The 25,766-nt window shown below is 37.1% G+C and overlaps 4 protein-coding genes across 10 annotated transcripts; 2 read left to right on the top strand and 2 right to left on the bottom strand.

The window, feature by feature from the left end:
* Window positions 1-207: 207 nt before the first annotated feature.
* On the top strand, window positions 208-6,398 carry LOC103319712 (Phox (PX) domain-containing protein). 6 transcript variants are annotated; one of them, XM_008221290.2, is made up of 10 exons: window positions 208-793; window positions 1,666-1,776; window positions 2,434-2,532; window positions 2,724-2,810; window positions 3,051-3,159; window positions 3,333-4,117; window positions 4,643-4,807; window positions 4,939-5,181; window positions 5,533-5,727; window positions 5,906-6,398. In XM_008221290.2, exons 1-10 carry the CDS (start codon window positions 704-706, stop codon window positions 6,131-6,133), a joined length of 2,112 nt encoding a protein of 703 aa, XP_008219512.1. In that variant the 5' UTR covers window positions 208-703; the 3' UTR covers window positions 6,134-6,398. The 6 variants fall into 6 exon arrangements, with proteins under 6 accessions (XP_008219512.1, XP_088901255.1, XP_088901254.1 ...); XM_089045129.1 differs by having other exon boundaries at window positions 223-793; window positions 3,040-3,159; XM_089045128.1 differs by lacking the exon at window positions 208-793 and having other exon boundaries at window positions 1,665-1,776; window positions 2,442-2,532.
* Window positions 6,399-7,935: 1,537 nt separating this feature from the next.
* LOC103319711 (adenine phosphoribosyltransferase 5) lies at window positions 7,936-11,279 on the bottom strand. The gene is given in 6 exon segments (XM_089045130.1): window positions 7,936-8,326; window positions 8,444-8,543; window positions 8,546-8,593; window positions 9,259-9,351; window positions 10,655-10,765; window positions 10,903-11,279. Coding segments are annotated over 5 exon segments (375 nt in total). The 5' UTR covers window positions 10,994-11,279; the 3' UTR covers window positions 7,936-8,326; window positions 8,444-8,511.
* A 6,104-nt stretch (window positions 11,280-17,383) lies between these two features.
* LOC103319873 (Myosin heavy chain-related protein) lies at window positions 17,384-20,900 on the top strand. 2 transcript variants are annotated; one of them, XM_089045417.1, is made up of 2 exons: window positions 17,384-17,935; window positions 18,446-20,900. In XM_089045417.1, exons 1-2 carry the CDS (start codon window positions 17,873-17,875, stop codon window positions 20,738-20,740), a joined length of 2,358 nt encoding a protein of 785 aa, XP_088901543.1. In that variant the 5' UTR covers window positions 17,384-17,872; the 3' UTR covers window positions 20,741-20,900. The 2 variants fall into 2 exon arrangements, with proteins under 2 accessions (XP_088901543.1, XP_088901544.1); XM_089045418.1 differs by lacking the exon at window positions 17,384-17,935 and adding an exon at window positions 17,960-18,066.
* A 230-nt stretch (window positions 20,901-21,130) lies between these two features.
* On the bottom strand, window positions 21,131-25,466 carry LOC103319710 (Protein kinase superfamily protein). The gene is made up of 5 exons (XM_008221287.3): window positions 25,302-25,466; window positions 24,158-24,531; window positions 23,971-24,062; window positions 23,401-23,874; window positions 21,131-22,374 (listed from the first exon to the last, which is right to left on the bottom strand). Exons 2-5 carry the CDS (start codon window positions 24,521-24,523, stop codon window positions 21,411-21,413), a joined length of 1,896 nt encoding a protein of 631 aa, XP_008219509.2. The 5' UTR covers window positions 24,524-24,531; window positions 25,302-25,466; the 3' UTR covers window positions 21,131-21,410.
* Window positions 25,467-25,766: the final 300 nt, after the last annotated feature.

The raw sequence follows: 25,766 nt of genomic DNA on the forward strand, positions 1-25,766 counted from the left end.
AGGCCCAAGGGTAATAAGGGGTTTTCACTCAACGCAAAGGTCCAAAGTAGCCTTCCGCCTGCTTCTGTCCTCGCCGTGAAGCTCAATGCGCACATGAAGACAGTTAGGTGAGACTGTTTAATATTACCAAAAAGGAAATTTAAAAAATTATTTAATAAAATCAAAAAATTTAAAAAGGAAAAAAGAAAAAGAAAAAGAAAATAAGAGAGGTGCAATTGGTGGTGGCCTTTCGAATCGAATACTGACAGACTCTCTTTCTTTCCACCCAAAAAAAAAAAAAAAAAAAACAGACAGACTCTTTCCAGAAAGAGAAAAAGAAAGAGAAAGAGAGAGGGAAGACTCGCAATTCGGAATTTTTTGCTACAGAAGAAGAAGAAAGAGAACGAATCGAAGCTGCAGGTGATACGCAACGCTCGCGGCTCCGATTAGCCACGTTGCCCATTCTTCTGCTAACGTGCGCCATCGCTCTCGCAGTGACGACGAAGCGGCCAATGGAAATTGTGCGGAGGCCACCTGTTTCTCTTTCTATTTGACCGAGAGATTCTCCTTGGCCGGCTCGTCCGATCCGATCATCAAAAACCCTAGTTCCGTCTCTCTTTCCCACTTTTTGAGAGAGAGCCGGCGATGATCGATTTCAATTCTTAGAGAGAGAAAGTGAATTCTTGAGAGAGAGAGACAGTGTGTGTTGTAGAAAGATCGGAAAATGCAGAGACGGAGTCCTCCGAAGCACCGGCACGATGGGACTTCGCCGCTGCCCCTTGGGATGGATTGGAGTCCTCCTCCGCGTAAATGGGTTCGTTTGCTTTCGCTCTCTTCAATTCCGTTCATTTCAAATTTCATTTAAAGTTCCTCACTTTGAATTATATTCTCATTGGGTTTGTAAATTCGAGCCTTTCGCTTACTTGGTCTAATTTTAAGCTCATTAATTTCTAATTTAAGCTTTTAATTTTTAGTTTAATCCCGTCTTTTATACAATCGATCAGTTCATCAGTTATAGTGGTTTGATGCACCTCCTCAACTCTGTTCTCTTACAGTTTCAGCAATGCACTCACATTTCATGAAAAGTTTTTTACTTTTTAATACTAGGCATTCAATTCTTACCATTACTTTAATCACTCTTGCCCAGGGTTCCATCTAATTCCAATGGGTATGACTTCTTGGACTCTGTGTGTTTAGATTATCTACGCTTTAAATTTGAACGCTGTCTTGTTTTCTTTTTCTTAGCTGCTTTCCAATTTGGCATAAAAAATTTCTTGTTGCCCAATTTCTTCACAAGTCATGCCACTTATTAATTAAGATTACAATTTTATTTCTTCATCGAGCAATCTCGTAGCATTTAGGAATAATAACCATTAATCTTGCAAACATAAGTTGATGTGGATCCACACTTCGAACATCATGTTACCAAAAGATGAAAAAGAATTGCTTTTCTGTCATTTTATATGGTGGGTAGTTTTTTTGGGGTGTGGCGGGGTGGTGTGCTGGTTAAGCGAGCTCTTCACCAGAAAGAACAGATTTGACCTTTTCTCAACAGTTGCATTTCTGCTCTCTAGTGTGGATAATTGTTTTTCCCCTTTTGCCATTATTGCACTATTTATTGTCAATCAAAGTTGAACATAATTTCTGGGTATCTTCTAATCCAAAGGGTTCACATTCATTTTGCAGAATGGGCGGGACACAGTTTGGCCACATGATCCTCGCACAGGGTGGAGTTATTGTGTCATTATACCCTCCTGGGTTGTCCTTCCAAAATCAAGAAATTCAGATCCCGTAGTGGTATTCAAATTGAATGACTCTCCAGTGTTTATCTATGCCCAGGGTTAGATGTTGTTTTATATCATCTTTTGGGATCCGAGTACAATTAGGAAATCTATGTCCATGGTTGAACATTCTATGCTTGAAGCTTTGAATAATATGGTGGTAGCCTCGTCCACAAGTAAATTAAATATGTTTAATTTACTTCATGGTCTTTTAGGTTTCTGCAATGCATTTGGGTGGTATAGCAGTCAGTTTGGTGAACATAAAGTTGTAGGCGATCCTGTAGGTGCATTGTCATTCATCATCGACCCTAGCAAGTCTTCCTTGTATTACATTATAATGTTTTCAGACTCTATTCAAAAATAATGTTTTCAGATTATACAATGTAATCATGTGGTATAACATTTGTATGATTTTGTGACAAGCTTGATGACATTGATAACATAGATAATGAGCATAGCAGTCGAGATTAAGATTCCCATTTGGATAGATCTAACTTTTTCAGTTGAATGTGAATAAACATATATAGATATTAGTTTCTTGTAAAATAAACATTTACAATACCTGCATGCACAATGGCTATTTCAAGCTGATACTTCATATTTTAGACTTTCACATTTGTTTACAGTCTATACCAGTCTTTTGCATGTTCTATTGTAACATTTTAAGGGACAGTTCTACAGGGTTCAGGTTGGTGTACAATCACCAGAAGGTGTTACAACTACAAGTGGAGTGCTAAGAAGATTTAATGATTTTCTGAAGTTATTTAATGATGTAAGTACTGACTTCAGACTGTCATATTCGGTAAAATAGGTATTTACTTTATGGTAGTATGGTAATTCACATCATGATGGCTACTTGACTGTTCTCTGAGGACTCTTTAAGGAAATGTGTTCATGACTTTTTCTTTTTAAGTAACAAATCAAAGGGCGCTTATTATTTTCTTTGTGTGCTGTCACTTGCAGCTTAAAAAGGCATTTCCCAAGAAAAATCTCCCACCAACTCCACCCAAGGGGCTTTTGCGGATGAAGAGCCGGGAACTGTTGGAAGAGGTAGGTGAAGTTTTCTATTGCTTAATCAGTTTAACATGAGTGGCATTCAATGGAAAGCAAGAAACTCCCTCAAGTTTGTTCATATTTACACAAGGGATGATTAGTCTCAAGTCTTAACTGAGAAGTAATTTTTTTCAAGAAACAGTATTATTTGCAATCTTCAAACAATGGGCTGTGCATACACTTGTACACTTCCGAGACGCTGACTAATATTTCTAAGAAGTTTTAGTTTTGTTGCAGAGAAGGTGCTCTTTGGAGGCTTGGATGACAAAGCTGCTTTCTGATATTGATATATCAAGAAGTGTTGCAGTTGCATCCTTCCTGGAACTAGAGTCTGCAGCTAGGTCTTGTATGTGACTACCTTGTGCATTAAGTGTTGTAATGCATCTTTTTCTTGTGTTATACATGTTCAGTTTAGAGATATGGGATGTCTAATGAATCCTTTTCTCTTTCACAATTTTTCAAAATTAGAATCCTTTTGTAGATGCTAATGTATCAGTTCCTTGTCATAATATATTGCAGCATTCCAAGATGCAAGTCAAAACACTTCAGAAGTGAATTCACTTCAATCGCCTTCCAATTCTGCCTTACCTGTCATTGTTGGTAGTTCATCAATCACATCAGATTATGGAAGTGATACCGCTTATGAGACATCTGAGCTAGGAACACCTAGGCAAGCAAGGGATGACAGTTCTGAAATTGGTATTGAAGATCTTTTATTGGATGAAGATTTAACAAGCCCAATAGAAAAGCTTGTGAAGTATGGCATGACCAATATTGACGAAGGACTGTTTATGGGACAGACTATACTAGAGCAGTTGGAAGGCCTTCCTAAGCATAAAGTGCATGCAAGAAATGTCAATAATGTTATAGGGAAGGATACATATAATGGAAATGCTTCTAAAACTTCAATTCAAGCTCGTAATGGAATGGAACTTTTCTCTGCACCAGAGCATAGTAAAGTATTCGGCCATTCTCGCAAGCTCTCTAATGAAAGTGTGGGAAGTGATGTTAGTTCTCAAAGAGGTAGTGAAATGTCTAACTCTGGGGTTCCAAATTCATCTGGTGATGGTTCTTTCGATCTTGTTGGAGGTGCCGAGGTTTCAAGCATCATGGAAATTCTTGGCAACGCAGAGTTACAAACTTCAGGTGGCACTCAGGTAGTTCTCCCGTTAGATCAGCGGCATAAATTGAGCAGGGTTCTCTTGACTATGCAACGAAGACTAGTCACGGCAAAAACAGACATGGAAGATCTTATTGCTAGGTTGAATCAAGAAATAGCAGTGAAAGATTACCTCACAACAAAGGTATCTTAAATTAATCGTGCTTTTCGTGGTGTCAATTGTTTGAGTTATATTTTGCTGGGCTGTAGATGAACTTCTTGATTATATCTAAGTTGATTAGTTGTAACTTGATATTTAAAATAAAATTAAAAATTAAAAAGTTCAGTTTTATTATTAAGAGTGCTTAATAAGAGAAGTAAGCCATTATAAACAACCTGTAAGAAAATGTTCTTTTGTCATGTGCCAAGAGCACTAGGAATCCTGTCATAAATTCTTCACAACGAGTAATCTATATATTTAATAAATGTGCAGTGTCCAGTTATGAAGTATGCTTTGCTCACATACTCTCAGAAGATTAATTGGTATAATCATGCATTGTAAATCTAACTGAGTTTGGTGTATCGTGTAAGAATGATGAAGGCAATAGCTGCCGCACTTGTGAAGTTATAAATGTTGATAAAAATTATTTACAGTTGTCTGCTGATAGATTTCGTACACCATTTGATTTCACAGATGGATTTCATGGCCTAATTGATTGGGTCTCTGCAGGTCAAGGATTTGGAAGTTGAACTTGAAACTACTAGACAGAAAAGTAAAGAAAACCTGCAGCAAGCTATTTTAATTGAGAGGGAAAGGTTTACCAAAATGCAGTGGGATATGGAGGAACTCCGGCGGAAGTCGTTGGAAATGGAGTTGAAGTTGAAGTCTGAACAGGTTATAATTCCTAATGTTTGTCTTGTCCACTTCTATTATGTCTTTTGCATCTGTCACGGTTTTTTTCTTTTGTGTCGGTTTGCATCTGTCATTTGTTAATGATTTGGGATTTATACGTTGAATGGTACCAGGATAACAGGTCGTGTGCAGATGCAACAAAAGATTCCACTGTTCAGGAGAAAGACATAATGCCACAGGAGTTGGATCCTTATAAGGAGCAGCTTGAGAATTTGTCAAAGCGATATGAAGAGCTAGAGGCAAAATCTAAAGCAGATATTAAAGTTCTTGTTAAAGAAGTTAAATCCTTACGCAGTTCCCAAAAAGAACTGAAGCATGAACTCAGTAAATCGCTAAAGGAGAAATCTGAAGCTGAGGTAGTTTGTTACCCTTGCTAAAGCATTGTTAAATTCCAACTATTTCAAACTAGTTCTTGTTGGGTTATTGTTTTGAAGTGGTTCTGCTTTCTGTTTTTCTTCTTAACAATTGGCTTCCTTGCATTTTTGTTATTAACTTGCATTTCTGTTATTCTTCTAAGATAGATGTTTGCATGCAAGAATAGGACATATTATCATTTCGCATTCTAAAATGTAAATAAAAAAGTCCATTCATTTTTCATGGTTTTCCCAAGTAACTTCAATTAATTGATATGCAGCAGATGAGTCAGGGAGTAAATTATTTATGAAACTTTGATGTTTAAAGCTTTCTTTTATTTTTTTATTTTTCAGAAGCTTCTCCAACAGGAAAAACAAACAAGCAAGCTTGGAGAAACTGCTAGAGAAAGATTGTTGCATGACTGCAGGATTCTTCATAAGCAGCTTCAAGAGTGTAATATCAATTTTCCTGCAGACCCTTCAATGCTACCAGAGGCTTCAGATTTGTTGGCAACATCAGACAACCGTATTAGCCTCCTACTTTCAGAGGTAACTTTTATTTCTTTCCCAATCTCTTTTGTTTGCCACTTTTTATTTTCTGGCATCTTGTCGCATTATTCTACACTTCAATTTGGCCCGGCTTCTAAAAATCTTGAACTTAAAATTTGTTTGTTGCTAGCCTTCTTTTTAAACCATATCTCAAGTGAACTTTGCTTCAATTGATCAGGTACAACTCCTAGCTCAAGACAATGGAGCCACTACTGATGTTGGTGAAGTTGACAATTTTGTTGATGATACAAGAACAACAGACGATGAGTTGAGGAAGATGCTTGCAGACATTTTTTCTGAAAACGCTAGCTTACGGAAACAGTTGAACAGTGTCATACGTCAGGCTTGCAAAATGGACATTGCGTCTAATCAAGACGATGTCCCTCAAGACAAACTTCACTCGTGAGTAAGTAGGAAAATGTAGGGATGAATATTGTAAATTTTTGTTTTTTGTTTTTTTTGTTTTTGAAAAAAAAAAGAATAATATGAGCCCTTCATCATCTGTTGTTTCATATAGCTCTCATTACACATGACACTTTTTAAGCTTGTGGTTACACATGTACAAGTCTCACGAAAGTTTGTGCATTCTCTGCATTAGCACAATGTTGGATTCTTCTGTTTTTCAAGGGCATGAATAATAGAAAGAGATGAAGGGAAATTACTAGTGGAAAGCGGTTTACTTTTCGTATTGGCTTAGAGATTGAAAGCAATTTTGCCCTAGTCTATTATGTGCATGATTAGAGAACTGGATCCAAAAATACTTCTCAAAATTTTCAAATGCCAGTAACTTATTTTGTGCTGGTTGTTTAGGCTTAAACAGTAACTTTTCGAATTCTTCTGTTTCGGGTTAAACAGAAACTTTTCGATTTCTTCTTTCGCAATCGTAGTTTTATCAGGTAACTTGTATATCAATAATAGCAGTCAAACAAAGGAACCGTTTTCTTTGGCCGACAACAAATGTACCTTTTCAAGCCACGCCATATCTACAAAATGTACCATGCAATTTGGGGAAGAGGGAACAAAAATGTACTACAGGAGATAAGATTTTGCCTTTATTTGGTACACAAATGCTTGTGATGTCATATGTCAGTTGAGATGCATGTTTAGATTCTTTCAATGTCCTTTTGGAGCAGCTTGGTTGCTACTCGTGGTTGGCTTTATCCTCTTCAGCAAAACAAAATGGCAGAGATATATAATTTTTCATTAAAAAGGGGAAAAAAAAAGTTGCATAATGCAGAAACAAAGGTTTCCCATTTGAATAAGAATAAACCAATCTCTCAAAATAACATTTGTTCATGAATTTTGTTTGAAATGGCTAATGTTACACAGCAATCTACAAGAGATGCAGACGACGCAATGAGCTTTGTGCAGCAGAACTCAGTCACCCAAGACATTCATGGCCTCTTTTGCTCAAGTCAAGCATCATTGTTTCTGCAGTCAGCCCAAGCAGAACTAAACCAGATCTGCATGAATGAAGAAGTAAAGAATTAACTTGGAGAACTTGTAAGCAGGCCACGGATTTTACTATGGTCAGTCGTCTGAACGATTTCTGACCGTTGATGAGATGCAGGCCCCATATACATCAACAGTCAGCCGTAGACGGCAAAACACGGCTGTCAGAGTATCCCACTGACTGAACTGATATTTTTTTTTTCTTTTTTTTCCATACAATTTTATTGCCAATAAGGACAATGCAGAAAAGATATCTTTCTTTCTTTCTTTTTTTAAACTCTACATACAATTTTGAATTGCCAACTAAGGACAATGGTGCAGTACCTCAACTTAACACAAGTGCAATAATTTGACATCTAATGTCATTATTTATCTCGCGAAATTACTTGGTCCTTAATTAATTAAACATATCAACTACACAACTTGATATCTAATCAGATATAAATGCTTATCTTATAATCAAAGGACTTTCATATAAAATAATAAGTTGTTTAAAGATGAAAAGTTGAAGTGGACAGTTTAACACTTTTGCCTGCCATTTTCATATTGTTTGGATGTTTGATTGATTAATGTTTTCAAATGTCCATTTCTGCCTTTAATTATATTTTTAAGTTTATAATTTGAATTATCACAAATTAAATGGAAGTTCTTCAGTGTCAAGAGCAGCTCAACTGCATAGCACTTGAGATAAGAAAAGGAGTATGAGAGAGCATGAGTGGCTATGCACTCAATACACAATGCTTTCAAATTTGAAAATGAATAAAAAAATTCTCCTCGCACATTAAAGAATACCTCCAATTTTTGGGACAATTTATGATTTGGTCCTTACAGTTTGTCTGAAGTTCTACTTTGGAACATGTAGTTTCAATTTTCGTGATTTCGTAATTTGAAGGCAACCTACCCTCACATTGGCCAATCACATTGTAATTTCATCGAAAAATATTGGCGAAATCAAGTCATTGTCCTAAAATTGCAACAATTACTAAACTACATGCCTAAAATCGCAAAAAGCGGATCTTCGGCCAAGCTATAAGGAGCAAAATTGTAACTTAACCCCATTTTTAAGTTGATAAAGGCTCAAACTTTACCTTAACCTCAGGCAAACCAACAACGCATCCACATTCGACCACTTCAGCCCCTACACGTTCTAGAAAAACAGATTTTTTTTTTTTTTTGGGATTATGTGAGTTTCCAGTTGGGTAAAGAAGCAGTAGAAGAAAGAAAATGAAGAAGAAATATCACAGGCCTAATAGCAACCACTCACCCAAAAGTGTTATTGCTGCTGACAAGGTCCCACCTGTGGCTATTAAATCATCAATTACCAATGCACGTTCACCAGGCTGAACAGCACCAACATGCATCTCCAGGCAATCAGTCCCATACTCAAGCTCATATGCTTCTGAAATTACTTCTCCTGCATAAGCAGCATCTGAAGTGAAGACTAAAGTATATTGAATGTGAAAAATGCAAGTACGAAAAAGACACCGAGAGATAGACCCATGGTTGTATATAGCTAGTCGTAGGGAAGAAGAATTCCCGATGTGGACGCGCTGGTGGTTTAAAACGAATTCAAAGGGTTTATTCTTTTCTTAAAGAAACAGCTAGATCTGGCTAAGGTTCATTAGATCAAGATGCTAAGAAAAGTTTCATTTGTCCACCAAATAAGAAATGAATCAAGTATTTTGAGACCATGGCAAGTGCACAAGACTACAATTAATTGAATCAGTCTTGAATTTTAATAGAAATGGAGGAATAGCTTTTGTTTACATATTAAAGATGTCTTTTACTGATCTTTCAAGAAATTAGCTTGCTGCTCATTATGACCCTCGTGAAGACCTAAATGAAAGTAAGTAATTGATAAAAGCGACATTACCAGACATTGAAAGTATGGCCAAGCATATTAAATTAGCCCACTGTTTACTTCAACTGTTTTAGTAGCCTAAATCAGCCTTTCAAAGGCTCAAAGGACACTCACTTTAATTATCTACTTCAAAATTGATTAAGGTGGACTGAGTGCACCAATTAAAGAGTAATTAATCCCTTGACTTTCAAAAAATTAGCAGAGCTAAAGTAGCATACCCGGCAACTTTCTAGGTTTACGTAAAGGGACAAACTTGGCGCCAATCGCTAAGGCAATCGAAGGACCAAACATGAACCCTCTGGCTTCCACTCCTGCATTTAATCACTAGATGAGAAGTATGCAAAGCAGACCACCAAAAAAAAGGCAATTATGTTAATTAGATTTTCTAATCAAGGTCACCATCATGCTACTATTGGGTAAACTATACAACCAACTTGAGAAAATAGTGAATGATTAAGACCAATAATTGAGATAGTCCAACGACATAGACTCATTTCAAACAACCTTTTTTTCTAACAATGACACTCATGTGCCTGTTCATCTGTCATGAAGACAGCAAAAAAATGAAGAACTCCACTTGGAGTTAACCATCAACATCAATAGCTAGCTTTCTTCACTCACTTAAAGTACGGACAAGAACGTAAGTTTTCAAGAAGCACAAAGATTGATCTATGCGGACAATTGGTCCTTACCCTTCAGCTCAGGAAATTAACTATGACAATGTGGTACAGCAAATGACAGGTTTAGAAAAAACCAGACACAAACATACAGAGAGTAATAGTAAACGTGCTAGTCACACAATATTGTTGATAGGATAAGTTTGAGGTCAACAGTTTATTGATTGAAAAAAGAAATTAAGGATTTTTTTTTTCAATTGGCTAAAAAATCCTCAAAAATCAGAAACAGCGTTCCGAGCGACCAAAACTGCAGCAATGCAGGAGAAAATGCAAATAGCTTATTATTAAATGAAGTACCAAGAAAAAAAAAAATTCAATTTCATCAAAACCTTCTTTAACCGTATGGCTAAAAATTGATAGAACTGCAGAAATGGGCTTAGCCAAGTTGGCTAGAGCGGATGTACTCCCCACTATGCACCCGAATTTGAATCCCCTTCCCCATAGTTTTGATTAGATTAAGTAGAATATCGCTTGTATCAACAACAACAAAAATTGATAGCACTGAGCTAAAATAATCTGTCATAGCTCCAAAAAAACATCCCAAGGAAAAGGAACTAATCTGCTCTGTTGTGAAACTAGAGTAGTGTATTTCCTCCATGGATATAATTCTTGAGGGGGGTAAATTGGAGAAAATATTTTCAAATCAATAAAAGTGGTCATATTAAACTAAGATGGGTGATACTGTTATACCCCCAAAAAAAAAAACAAAAATTCCCATATCGAGCCCTTAAAAATCATCCATGAAATCAACAAGGATTGCAGCTTCAAAGACCAAAACATATCTCAAGACAATCGAAGTAGCAGTAAAAGCCAAACGAAAGAGGCAAAGATAAAGTACCATCCTCTGTGCAAGAAACCCATAAATAAACTAATTAAGCCCACATTTCAATATTCAAAACATTAATAAACCTTTAAAAAAAAAACTTAAAAAATGTACCGGCAACAACAGAGATGTCCATGTCTCTGTAGCGATCAACAAAAATGTCGACAGTATGCTTGAAGGCCTTGTGATCAAGCAACAATGTTGTTATGTCTTGAAACATTATTCCTGCCAACATAGTAAACAAACAACAGCCTTGCTTGATCAAACTAAACAAACAAACACTGACAGCCGAAAAATAAATATAATAATAATAAAAATAAAAATATTACCCAACAAAAAGAAGAAGAGAAAAAACAAGGAACCTGGTTTTGGAAAGTGAGGCACAACCCTGATGGCTTCAGATATGGCTTGGAGCCTTGGGTCTCCTCTGAGTCCATTTTCTGCTGCAAACATTTTTTTTCTCTGGTTTTCTCTCTCGCTCTCTTCAAACTACTTTTTTTTGGGTCGAAATTCTCTTCAAACTTCAAACACTTCAATGGCTTTATAAATCTTTAGGCTTTTGTTGCCTTGGCCCTTCTCTCTCTTTGTTTGCTCTAATCAAATGGGGTTTTGGGTTTTGGGTTTTGGAATTTTCCCTCCTAAAACTGACCTGAAAGCTCAAATCTTTCTGTGTGTTGTGTTGGGTTCTGTACGAGAGAGAGAGAGAGAGAGAGAGAGAGAGAGAGAGAGTAATTGCCTGCTAGTGGTTTTTCGTTTCTTCATTTATTATGTTGGCCAAACCACAGCACTTTGGAAGATACGTAGGTGAAGCTGATGGTGACGCGGTTTTAATGCACGTGTACTGCACGATGCTTTTTCCCATGATTTATATCAAATTTGATGATGATGCTTCTTTTCAAGTTCTTGATTGAAATTCAAGAGGTCTTAACAAGTTTTACCACATGCTTGAACAAGGAAACAAACAAGTTATGGTCAAATGTCATGTTTGCATTTATATATTTTGCCACAAATGAATGAAGAGGGTAGCACTATTTGAGTTCTTCGCAAAATTCCAACTTCTTTTAATCACATTATTAAAACGAGTGTTATTTATACTCATTTACAAACGTAAAATAAATCAAGTAAAAAGTTTGAATAACGCTTCCGTAGTTACTGTTTCAACGTATAAAAGTGGAATAAATTAAGTGAAAAACATGAACTTATATAAACTCATCAATTATTAATTCATGAGGGGATGGTAGCAAAAAATTAATAATAAAAGGTGTCACGCGCCATAATTTGAAGTAGGAAAAAGGGAGAGAGAGAGAGAGAGATAGAGAGAGGGTTCTGACTTGTGGATGTTTTTCACTGTTGAGTGTATCTAGCTACTTCACCTACGTTTTCCAAATCCGAGTAACGAAAGCTTTTATGCCCCCGATCTTTCATTTACTATTGCAACCCATAATCCAACGGCCACGATCTATCCCGTTCAACAATTAAGAAATTTTATGGGGACTAATGAGTTAGTTGGCTTTTTCATTACCAATTAATATTGAGTTTGAAATCTAAACTTGTATGTTTGCCTACTTTTGCCTACTATTGAATCTCAACATTCACACTACGTGTTCCATGTCACACCATTAAATTGTTTATGTATTGATCTTGAAATCCGTCACACAAACGCTTAGAACTCCCTTACAAAAGCAACAACAATAACAAAATGTTAAATAAATGCTTATTTTTATTTTAAACTCTTAATTTTATTAATTGGTAATAGATTGTGTTGACAAATAAAAAATTGTTAGAAAGATCGGTAAATTAAAGGGGTTTTTTTTTTATAAATAGACTCATTCGAATATGACATTTTATACAAAAAAATGTTAGAGAGTCTATTTGGAGGAAAAAAAAAAAAACTCTCTAACTAATCGCTTGTCATTTTCTAGTTGGTTATTAGAGCATCTATAGTAGAGTTGCTATACTCTGATCCTTAGACCATCTCTAGTAGAGTTGCTATATTATGATCCTTAACTATTTTGGCTAAAATAAGAGCAAAACGCAGCTCCAATAGACTTGCTATTTGGCTCTCTATTTTGCAGAACTGCCTATTTGAGTTTGGTGACTCTCTATATTTAGAGAGAATGAGAGAGAAATTGAGGGTTCTCCATTTATTCCTCCTCTTCCCTATGCCCACAACCCTCTCTCACCTCTTACTTGTCGATTTTTTAATGAACTTTTAATTTAGAGAGGAGGAGCGAAAAATAATAAAATATTAGAGATTAGCCAAAATAGAGAATATTGCAAGAGGAAACAGTTTTTAAGTAATTTGTTATAATGACTTTCTAGCTATTTCAGATAAAATTTTGAGACTCTTATTGAGATACTCTTTGTGTGTTACAACTCTTACACGTGAAAGTATAACATGATTTTTTTCTGAAGAATTCAACTTGAATGATTTGTTTTTAGAAATTGTGATGCAAGAATGGACTTGTTTGTGAAAATCAGTGCTAGGTGCCGCTGTAAAATAATACCAGCGCCCAATTCCACTGTAACTTGGCCCAATTGCCCGGCATGTACTTTTGTGAATAACGAGGTAAAGGAGCATTATCGTCATTCCACACAAATTGACGGCGAAGTATAGGCAAAGAATCCAGCCGCAGGAGATTTTACAGATTTTGGAGGTGGTCCCAAGGTGGTCCTCCCCCACCCTCTTCACTACGTGCTTGTGTGGCTCTAGCAAATCTAATTGAACTCCTGTGTACCCTACACGTGGCATGATGAAGGGGTTGTGGCACTAACTAGCTCTGCCAGCGTGCCACGTTTGGGAGATCAGTGACCCATTAGTTTGTCTCTATTATCTATTGACCATTGTTACTTTATTGTTGCAGGCCCCAGCTGTGGATACGAGTGACGCCATTGTTCCCGGCTAGTGGAAACCATGTCTCGTTTTCAACCACGCGCGTGCGAAAAGATATGTATACATTTTTATTTTTAAGGCTCTCGTTGGTGACCCATTTGAATTGAATTAAATTGAAGTCAAATTAATTATTATAAGTTTGAAACTTGTAAACCATAATATATTGGATTGTTATTTAATTTAAAAGCATCTCTAATCGATGTGTTAAACGTGTCATATAAACATTTAATAGTTAAAATCATTTCTCATATATAGGCTTACTAAACACTAGCCTCTTCACACGCGCTTCCACGTATGTGAGAGATTTTTTTAAATAATTTATTTTAGAATTAAAAAAATAATGAGTGGTTGTATTCCATAAAAATAGGACATATTATCTAATTTTGTTTTAATATTAAAAAAATATGAATTTACCATATTATTTTCATTTAATTAATAATTTCAATTCTTAATGTTTGAATTAACCAATGACATTTTTGGCATTTTAAATGTTTCACCATTCCTTGTCTTTTTCTTTATATATATATAGATGAAAATGTTTAAAAATATATATTTCACTGAAACTCAATAAGATAATTTTAAAATATTTATGCATAGTGCATCAATGATCAGATTTCGCCCTAACATGCATTAGCAATTGTGTTTAGCAAATTTAACTAAATTAGCAAGTGAGATAAATGCAGTAGAAAAGCAAGTGGGAGCACAGCACATCTAGTGAGAGTGGGCCCTACGAATTAAAATCAGCGTACAGGATCGCTGTTCATATGCACGCGAGTGGTACCATCAAAAAACATGATAACATTATCATTAAGGTCTCCTTGGATACGCACGGAGGACCACTCTACTCGCTACTCTCTTCTTCTCTCGATTCTCTCTCCACCCCCCCAAAAATCTCAAAAACTCAAACCTCACGAACAAAATCTCTTTTTTAGATTACAATCTCATCACTTCCTTCCATCTTTATGAGTGAGGTCTTCTTGTACGGTGGCTGCTTTTGGATGGCAGAGATCCACCAGCGCACTCTAGGATCCCATCATGGCCGTCTAAATCAATATCGCCTACTATATCATCCAAGATCTTTGCCTTTTTCTATTTTACACGCAAAGTCAAATGCATAAGGATAAAGTGTAAAAGAGAAAAAGGTCCGCACACTCCACTCTACTTCTTCAACCCTATTCTTCCAATTTTCCGTCGTTATTGATGGCGGCATACAACTATATATATGTTTATCTCTATCATCATGTGACATGAGAATTATTTGTATTCTTTTCTGTATGCCAACTGTTATTTATTCTTTCATTCACGAGAAAAAAGACAAAAAAGAAAAAAGAAAAACACGCATTCATTATGAGCATGCAAAACATAAAGTTGAACGCTCTTTCATTTGGTATCAAAGAGTAAACTCTCCTCCTCCCTCTATTTCTTAATCCTACCCCTTTTTTACAATTTTGTGGTTGATATGAAATCAAATCCTTTTGGGATTGGGACCTACTAATATTAGCGCATGATCTTGTTTATGATTAATTAATTAGCCATGGACCTCGTACCATGAGGTTATGATGAGGCTTATCCTTTATGGCGTCACATCTCCCTTAATACCTAACCTTAACCAAATCTTCAACCTTACAATAATAAGATAATCAACTAGGCGATAGTGTATTTTAGCTGTTTCTTTCACTTAAATAATGGCATGTTTTGGTTTATTAGCGACCATGTTGTAAATTTATAATACCTTATCTGAGTAAGTCACACTCCTAGCTACAAAAAAAGTGCTCATTTTGGGCCCACCTATGCTTCTTGTTTAGATATCATATCAAAAGACAATCTCATTTCGGTTGTTAATTTAGCCCTTTTTTTATGAGACAACAAAATATTTAGGGTTAAAAAAATGTCCATTTTCTTATGTTTTAACCTTCATTATAGATTGACCAAAAAAAAAAAAAAAAAATAACCTTCATTATAGACGCAAAGGACCCACTAGTGTAGTAGTTTGCAGTATTTATTCCTTCAGGCAAGATCCGAATTCGAGTTATAGCATCCGTGTAGTGTGTGTGAGTTTATTATATTATTGTCACTCTCAATAAGAATGGTCCTAAAAAAAGCTTCGTTATTGGTGATTGAGACAAAAAGGATTATCATGGAGATTTAGGTTGTGGATTTATTAGTGTGATTTTCATCAATTATCGTGAATAGTTGTTTTTAATTTTATTATTTTCTTGATCTCCATAACTAGACGCACGAAGTGGAAGATTTGTGGGCTAGGGCTATGGATACATGTGATCTCACCTTTCACCAATCATGTTTTCCTGGAGCTCCTACTTGGGCACTAAATTATGGCCATATTGATAATGACATTGCGATTAAAGAAAGTGGTTGTTTTAGGAAAAGTTGGGGACGTAAACTTAGACAATCAATTTAAATGGATGTTGAGTGTTTTGCTCTAGATTCGTTGTACTTGGATTTTATGTGAAATTATGTGGGTACGTATGTATGTACGGTCAACCTTTTTTTGCTAATCTGTGTGGATATTAATGTTGTTAGACAGTAATAACGATTGATAATGTTAAGTTTTGCCAGAATATATACTTTAAATTCAACAAGAGAACAATGTTCACGAGTCTGTACGTACATACATACCCATAAAATTTTGTTGTGTGACTATTACAAGTCTCGATCATGTGCCGTAGCAACGGTGTCTTGGGCTCATTTCATTGGGTTTGGGTCCTTACAATTGGGCTTATAAGACGCTCTCATTTGATTGGGTTTGGATCTACGTGGGCTTATGCAAACGACCCGATTACAATTAGGGACTTTTGAAAGTGAAGTTTCTTGTGAAGACAATTAAATTGCAAAAAGTCATTTTTAACCCTCTACAGTACATCTGGTGCTGAAAATGACGGAAAAAGCTAACAAAAGTAACACCAAGACGAATAATGCTAACGAAAGTAGAGTTGAGGGACCATCACACCCATTTTTGCAATTGAGGGACCACAATGTCATTCGGGAATAAGTTCAGGGACCATAGCTCCTAAAAAGCCCCAAAAAAAATCTATTCAAATAGTATAGCCGCGCGGCTATACTCCACTAATAAAAAAATAATTAAATCGTAGAGCCGCCCAGCTATACTCTTTAAATTAAAAAAAAATAGTTAAATAGTAGGGTCGGGTGGCTATACTCAATAAATTTAAGTAGTATAGCCGCGCGGCGTTACAACTTAAATTAAAACATATATTTAAATAATATAGCCGTGAGGCGATAATATTTAAATAATATATATATATATAATTCATTCAATATTCAATTCACAATTACAGATGAAACGGAAGAACTTCCATCTCTAAATTAAAAATATATATATAGTTAAAACATATAGCCGCACAACTATACTCTATAAATATTCGAATATATTTAAAAATTAGCGCCGCTATACTTTATAAAAATATTTCCTTCCATATATTTCCACCACCACCTCCGAAGAATCGAGCTCTCCTCTACCCCCACCTCCTCTGTCACTACTCAACAACCCCAATTCCTTTGGTAACTACTAATTGCAGTAAATTTTCTTTCTTTTTGCTTTGTTTTTGGTATAGTTGTGAATTTTTGATCGTGTTGTCAGCTAAGTGTTTGATGTTTTGATTGTGGAGGATTTATGGACTTCTCGCCAAACACTCAGACTAGAACTTTCCTTACACAGAAGAGAACTACGCGGTACATATCTACATCCGAGGTAACCCAATTCTCTAATTCTCAATTCCATTAGCAAGTGTCATGACTTTGAGGCCTATTGGAGAAAAAAACTCAAAACCATGTCCTACTTATCACGTTTGAGTCAAAATCATCGCATTTTCTACCATATAATCTTTCAAATAAAGTTTGGTATCTCAAAACTCTTTTGACGTACGCCTTGTTGTGTTCATAACTATAAAATCAAAAGATTTTTAGATTTGAAATAGAACCCTTTTGACGCACAAGTTGTCGTGTACGTAATTAATTCCCGTGCACATTCACGGTTCCAGTTATCACACGTGTCAGGCCAAGGCGCTTCCACACCAATTTGTCCTCACATGTTACGTCGGCTGACACGTAGGATTTCTTTTTATCCAATATGTCATTTTCAGATTTTATTTTATTTTTTCTATTTTTATCTCTAAGGCGCAACATAGCTTCACCCAGAAAGCCCCTGAAGAGTGAAGGAAGCTAAAGTAGAAAGGGCCAAGCTTACTGGTGGATGCTAACGTGAGCCTGTAGCGCCATTGCGTTTCGCTCCAGAAGCTTCGGTCCTTCTCCTTCTTTAGATTCTCTGCGTTTGATTTTTCTGTCGGAAATTAATTTGTTTTGGTTTAAACCCAAAGATTTGATTCAAATGGATAATCGCTGGCTCAGATCAGAAATCGATCCAACGGTGATGGCGGAGCCCTGAGGTGCTCCAGAGTTGAACCATGGCCTTCTCTGCCACTTCTCGCTCCAATCTCCCCACCTCTTCTTCTCAATCCTACGGCAAGGTCCTCTCTCTCTCTCTCTCTCTCTATACACATATGTATGTATGCATTTGCGTGTGTGTGTTTGTAGGTTTAAATAGCCATAACTTGCGTTTGGTTTGCGAGAAAGCAGAAGAAGAAAGTAGGGAAATATGGTGAGAATGAATGAAATTTTGGAAGTGGCTGGTTGTTTGCTGCTCATTAATTTCCAATTGAAGTAAAGGATAGGGTTTATAATGTCAATAAATGATTCTTTTGGGAGCTTTTTAGGGCATTAGGGTTTTATGCAAATTGCAGGGGTTAAGATTAGTGTGGACAAAGTTGAACTGTTTTGGAAATTGATGTGTTCCTGCAGCTTGGGTCTGTGATATCGGTTAGCTATCATTGTTTATTGCCATGCAGTGTGATTTCAGTTTTGCCCATTTAATTGCTTTTGTTTCGGAATTTTGACTGCGAAAAACGCTTTGTACTTTAATGCTTGGTTGGTTTCTTATCAGAAGAGTAGTTACTTATACGGATGCAATATTTTTGCAGTTATGCTCCCCTAGGTTCAGCAGGAAGCAGAATAAAGTAGCTTTTATAACTATCACAAAGCGAAAAGTTTCTTCCTTGAGGATTATTAGATCAGTCTTAAATAATAGGAAGTCGAGCATTAGTGACAATGGAGCATCGGAACCTGCAAGGATTCTTCTTGAGAGGTTGTTTGCACAGACTCAGAAACTGGAAGAACAGATGAACCGAAATTCTCATCATCGTCAGGATATCCAGCTAGGGTTTAACCTTGAAATCCTGGAGTCTGATCTTCATGCTGCATTGGCAGCACTGAAGAAGAAGGAAGAAGATTTGCAGGACGCTGAAAGAACGGTTTTCTTTGAGCACTGTGAATTACACCGCACAAAGGAGGAGCTGGAGCAACGGGAGAAAGAAATTGCTGCAGCTTCTTGTAGGTATGAAAAAATAGGGGAGGAATTGAAGCAGGCTAATCTTCGCTTAGCTTCCCAAGCCAGGCACATAGATGACATAAAGCTTCGGCTGAGAGAGAGAGATCAGGAGATCGCGGCTGCACAGTCCGCACTTTCTTTGAAAGAAGAGGAATTGGACAAAATGAGAAATGAATTGTTGTTAAAGAGTGAAGAAGCTGCTAAGACTGAGTGTGAGCTTAAATGCAAGTCTCACCTGCTGAATGAAGCCAATGAAGTTGTCAAGGGACAAGCAGTTGAGGTTCAAGGGCTCCGGAAATCTCTACAGGAGAAAGAAGAAGAATTGGAAGTTTCTCAGATGCAGAGGAAACTTGAAGTGGAGAAGCTCAAAGTTGCGGAGGAAAAGTTGGAGAAGCAGACAATGGAGTGGTTATTGGCACAGGAAGAACTTAAGAAACTAGCAGAGGAAGCATCTGGACATGCTGGAGGAACAAATGAAACTTTAGAGGATTTCAGAAGAGTGAAGAAGCTTCTCGCTGATGTGAGGTCTGAGTTGGTTTCCTCTCAGAAATCTCTGGCTTCCTCTAGACAGAAAATGGAAGAACAAGAGAAGCTTTTGGAAACTCAATGGGAAGAGCTCGAAGAACACAAGGGAAATGTTATGACTTACTTAACAACTTTGAAAGATGCCCAAATAGAAGTACAGAGTGAAAGAGCAAAGCTTAGGGTTGCGGAGGCTCAAAAAAAGGAGCTTGAATGGGACTTATCCATGGAGAAGGAGCTTATGGAAGAGTTACAAAAGCTGTTGAAGAAAGAGAGATACTCTCTGCATCAGGCTATCAATGGGATTTCTTCGCTCCAAAAGAAGCTAGACAAGAAAAATGCTGACTTCGGGAAAATGCGTGATCTCCTTCAGGTTAAAGAATCAGCAATGGTGGAGGCTAAGCTCGAAATTCAGCATTTGAAACCTGAGCGGGATTCTCTTAAGCTTATTTTGGACGAAAAAGATTTGGAACTTTTAAATGCAAGGAATAAACTTGAGGAAGTAAACAATGAAATTGCAGAGCTGAAGATGCTTTTGAACAGTAAAGAGGACCAGCTTATTCAAGCAACTACTATGCTCAAGGAGAAAGACGAACATGTAAACACAATGCAAAATGAGTTGAATGACACAAAGCTGAAATATTCAGAAGCTGAAACTGTGGTAGGACGGATTGTTGAGCTCGCTAATAAGTTGGTTATATCCATCAAGGATGACGACTCCAGTGCACCCAGAATGTCTGATGACATGGGCCAAGACTTACTGCAGCAACTATTGGAGAATCCAGCTGATGATTTTAGGTTGCAGATAAAACAGCTTGAAACTGAGCTTGAATTAGCAAGGGACAGCTTAAGAACAAAAGAAATGGAAGTCCTAGCTTCTCAGAGGGCTCTCACAATCAAAGACGAGGAGCTTAAGATGGTTCTGGGGAGACTAGATTCAAAAGAAAAAGAAGTAAAGAAAATGAAAGAAGAGGCCAAAGATGCTAATGATCTGAGACAGCTTTATGCTTTGGCACAAGAGAGATTAGGGGAGAAGAGTATCGGAGACTTGGCAATCGAGAAGCTTCAAATCGAGGCAGCCCAACTGGAAGTTGAAGCAGCAACCAATGCACTCCATAAACTTGCAGAAATGAGCGGGGAATTTTTGCATAAAGCTAGCTTGAGCATTGAGGCTGATGCTTATACCACCATCTTCCTGCCAGATGGTTCTGATCCCAGCAGAAGTGTGGCGGAGAACGATGAATGTTTAACGGAGGTTACAACAGAAGTTTCCCGGATTTCGGCTTTGACCGATCAGCTTGTGAAAGAGGCTGGTATTGTTGTAAGAACAGGGCCTGCAGAGGTAATTCAGAAGCTAGTGACCTGATATCGGGTTCTGTACAGATATCCAACGGATCTACTTTCTTAGATTTGGTAGAAGTGATTGTTTGTACCACTCATCACCATAAATAGCATCTAATGTCGAGATGTTAAACGTTGTATAATATGACTTATGAGTTGTATAAAATTTAATTGGTGTTTTCTTATTTGCAATGTATTTTTTAAACAACAAAACGACTTGCTTTGAACATAATACACAAGATGAGGAAGATGAGCACCAAACCAAAAGTTCGATAGAGATTCCTGTTTCCTTGATTTATACTTGATTTTCTTGTATTTCAAGTTATTTTCTCTTCTTAAAACTTGAAAGGCAGCATGACCTTCAAGCGATAGAGACTTGTTTCACATGGAAAGCTTCGACCTTGTCCTTTCGTAGTTTCCAGGAAATAATACCGCATAAAATTATGGGTCAAAGTTAAGTACATTGCAGTCTTAGTCACACAAATAAGTCAATTAACATATTTACATTTTTATATACATAAAGAGCGAATCTGTTTGCCCTAAATTTGACACTGATAATTGTTTATTCAGCTGCTCTCCAGCACGCAGAAGTGAAATGGTAAGATGCCCTATACCACCCAACAAACTAGTTACAGCAGATAAGTATGATTTACAGCAAACTTCACTAGCTCTGGGCAGATGAACTGTGCATAAAACTACCGAGCAAGACCTGTTGAAGCACCCTCTCGGAAAAGGATATTTGCCACGTTAGGAGGCCTCCATGCCGGATTGCCGGAATTCTGACCATCTGTGTGTTGATTCTCATTCTGTGCAGCACCAGTCTGTTGTTTCCTCACCTTGGATCTCCCCATTTTTGATCCAACAAAGATGCCTAGCTTCATGGCTGTGAATAGCCCCAATGCAACCAGAAGTGGTCTCACTGCCCAATGGAAATCCTCAAGATGTTGGTACTTCTTCACGATTCCAGGGCAAGTATCAAACGTAACCAATGCCACTTCAGCAGGATCAGCTACAAAGGTCGAGTTCTCATCCCCAAGAGTCAGCATTCCCGGGAACTTCACAATAAGGCACCCATTTGGTAGGATCCAAGAAATCCTCCCAGTAGCCCATATCCCTCCCCTCTTACGAGGCCATTCAAAACGAGGGCTCAAAACATTAGCTTTCAGCCTAACAAACTGACCCACACAGTAGGATTCTGCCATTTGAAACTCTGAAGAATTCCCCATCCAGAGAGTTTCCAACCCTATAAATCCAACAGCTACATTACCATCACGATTGATGGAATGAAGAATACCTACTGGTGAGTGTTTCTTGTCTTCTTTCTTCAAGCGCACCCAATCACCAGCTGCCAAGCCAAAAGTTACCCGCTCCAGTGTTGAAACATGAACCCTTAATGGGTCATGGATGCCATGAACCCTCACCAAAACAAACCCATGGTGATCTGTGTCACCTTCTACACCCACTACTGTGCCTTCTGGCACATACATATTTTCAGGTTTGCAGGAGTTTGCTGGCTTTCTGGAACGCACTGTGTCACCCACTTGGAGATGATCCTTTGAAAGGAACCACTCCGTGTAACCAGTGCTACTTGATTTCTCCGTGATTGTTCTAGTCCCAAGACCTGTCCAGTCTCCACCACTGGAGATTGCATTCTGCAAGCTGCTTGTGTGGTAGAAATTAATAAAAATGGGTACAAGCAGTGAACACTTCTATTTCACACACCAAAAACAAGCAGCAAGCAGTAACACAGTTGATTATATAATTATATGAAGAGGGACATAAATAAGCATCTGCAAAATTTTGTAATATTGACCAACCCATTACAAAGGGTTTCTTTCAACATCTGCAGAGATAACCCTACATGCATATTCTCTATATTAAATTATGAGATTTGAAATGTTGCCTGGGAAGTCATCTTTGCGATTTTTTTTTTCTTCCCAATTTTTTGCTTTCTATGCAATCACAGAAAGTTCATGCGATACAATGGCTTCCACAACCATATAATAATCATGTGATAACAACTTAATTAAGCAATAATATCAAAAAGCTTGCATGATCGAATCTGGCTGGGCACAAGAACCAGCAAAGTTTTGTTTGTACTTTGTAAAGCGCATGAGCATTCTCTAAATGAAGACTGTTTATGGTGGACCTAAGAACTGCCTATACTGAAAAAGGTAACCACACTTTTAGTTATGATTCTAGATTTATATATGATACAAACATAAGTTAAATCTTTCGAAGTGTATATGAATATGGTCCCACATAAGACACAACGAAGTGATTTCTTCTGCTCACATGTACCTTAAAAATCAATACTTCACACCATAAAACCTGCTTTGTATGCATATATTCTGATTTGGGTTATTAAGAACAATGAGGTTTTTATCAAATACATGTATTAGAGGTAGAGTAGTTTGTACCCAATATTGCTTAACGAATCTAAATATGAATCATTCACTCTTATGATCATTCTCTCAACTTATATAAGCACTTCAGCCAATAATAAACAGGCACTGTATGTGCCCCTGACCTACAGCAAGTTATAGATCCCAACCCATCATCTGAAGAGCAACGTATAAGTGAAAAGCAACCTAACAGGAGTACCTGCAACTACCTAGAAAGGCATCATTATATTCATCATCTCAAAAACCCAAAACAGGATATAAACATAGAAGAGACACGTACCTTTTAAATACATTCAATATGTCCATTATTAAAGGGCGACTCCTCAAGTCGTACTCAAAGCAACCAAGAAGAAGATTCTCTATTGCAGGAGGAAGTCCACTTGGTATATCTGGTTTTTCTTGCCTTCTGACTACTGAATCAGATATTTCATCAACAGATTTCCCACCCCAAGGTCGGACACCAGTCAACAGTTCCACAATGCTGCACCCAAAACCCCAAGAGTCGGTCTCAAAGGATATTGGACCTCGTACTTCCGGTTGCCACTGTTCAGGTGCCATGTAGTTTGGCGTTCCGATCCTCCGAATCATATCTGAGCTTATCAATGGAATGCCAAGCAATAGATAAGGAATACCAAAATCTCCAAGTATTGCTTGGTCATTTTCATCTAGAAGAACATTAGAAGGTTTTAGGTTAAGAACCAAGATCCCTTTGGAGTGTAGTTCAAAAACCCCCGCAGCCAACCCTATCCCATACCTGTAACCAATAGCCCAAGTGAGAACTGAGCACCGAAAGCTTATAAAAATAGTAAAATTGAGGATTTTTTCACTGTCTAATCAAGACTCAAATCACCTCAGAACATCAGAAAGTGCAAGCTTTCCTCCTCTGATTTGAGCCATTTTGTCACCAACTGATCCCTCATATAATTTCATTATGATGCATATCTGAGAGTACAAACCCGAATTGCTTTTAGCAAGCTAGAACCCATATATGTATGGAAATCTACTGATAGTGCTTCGAGTACAAAAATGTGACTCACCTTTCCACTGATTATTGAAGTTCCATGTAGCCAACAAACACCTCTTACTCCTTGACACTTACGGAACATATCTTCTAGTTTATCCAACACAATTCTCATGTTGTCTTCTTTAATTGGATGAAGCATCTTGATAGCCACCTCATGATACTCATCATAATCTTCAGTTGACTGATGATGGGTTGCTAACCAAACATCACCAAAGGGTCCCCGCCCAATTCTGTGTCGAAGTTTCAACTTTGAAGGTTCAATCCACGAACTTTTCTGGTCTGTAGAGCCTACGACTGTCCTTAGGTGATCAGAATCACCATCTAAAAGCTCATACTCAAATGAAGCTGACGGTTGGGCGGCGACAACTGGTTTAGCCATTCCTCGATCTGAAGTGATTTTTTATCATTGAAAAATTTCTAATTGAGGTCACCATTAAAAAAAATTTAAACAAAATCATACAAATGAACAAGAATCCTATGATCTTCTAATCGCAAGGGAGTATTTGTCAACAGAGTTACGCCACTGAACCAAGGGCGAACTGGCACACTCTGAATCAGATATGTATGCCCTTTCATCTGAAAAAGTGTCAAACAATAATCTAAAAGCATATATTAAAAAAATTAGTTTGAGCCCCCAGATCCTCTCCCCTTCTCTGTTCATTTAGCTCGAAATCTCCTATGATATTACGAAGCGTGACTGAAACGTTTTTACAGAAACACAAGGTAGCACTACTCTTTTTACAATTCTCACACTTCATAACTAAGCATCAAAAGTTGTCCATCCTTACGTGCGGTTTAAAGGCATCAACACTTCATTTTCTTTCAGATTCTTCGATTTTCCCAGAAACCAAATGGAACATAAATAAAAGTATCCAAAGCTCCCTTTGGTTGCTGAGAAATCGGAGAAGCACAGATAAATTTACCTCTAGTAATTCAACTATTTCATAATTTTCTGGTAACCCAATAACAAAAAAGCTATATGGGTTCTTCCCAATTTGATTGTTCTATGATAATCTAATCAGACAGGATAGCATCCACATCAAAAATTTCTCAACATTTCAAGTTTCAACGGAACAGAGACCAAAAAGAAAAATTACAAATTTAAATAGATACACAAAAGGGTCAGAAGCATTTTTAGAGATAAACAATATACTCACTGAAACTGAGACTACGTTGTTGAATTCCGATGAGTTTGAGATTTCGACGAATTTAGAGTAAAATTTACATGCGTCAGACTCAGAGAGAGAGAGATAGAGACTAATAATGGTGTATATACAGCAAATCCGGAAGCTTTTTCTTTTTCTTTTTCCTTTTCTTTTTCCTTTTTTTATATATAATTTTCCTTTATCAAATGCTGCGCCAAATAACCATCTTGCCTATTACAAAAGTGTGCACGGCAAGAAACTTTCATCAAGCTTCTTCTTCGATCAATCTCTCTTGAATATGGCAAAGGCAGAGGAGTTTAAGAAGCAATTAATGACAGGGAATTATTGATGTTGAATTTAGACCCAAGAAAAATAAAATAAAAAAATAAACGAAGATTAATTTGATTGTTGAATTGTTTTATTTTATACTTGTTTTTTTAATATTATTTTTCTAAATTTTTATAAACGGTGGTGATG

The sequence above is a fragment of the Prunus mume genome, linkage group LG2, assembly GCF_029339155.1.
Source record: "Prunus mume cultivar Tortuosa linkage group LG2, ASM2933915v1, whole genome shotgun sequence".
Taxonomy (NCBI): Eukaryota; Viridiplantae; Streptophyta; class Magnoliopsida; order Rosales; family Rosaceae; genus Prunus; species Prunus mume.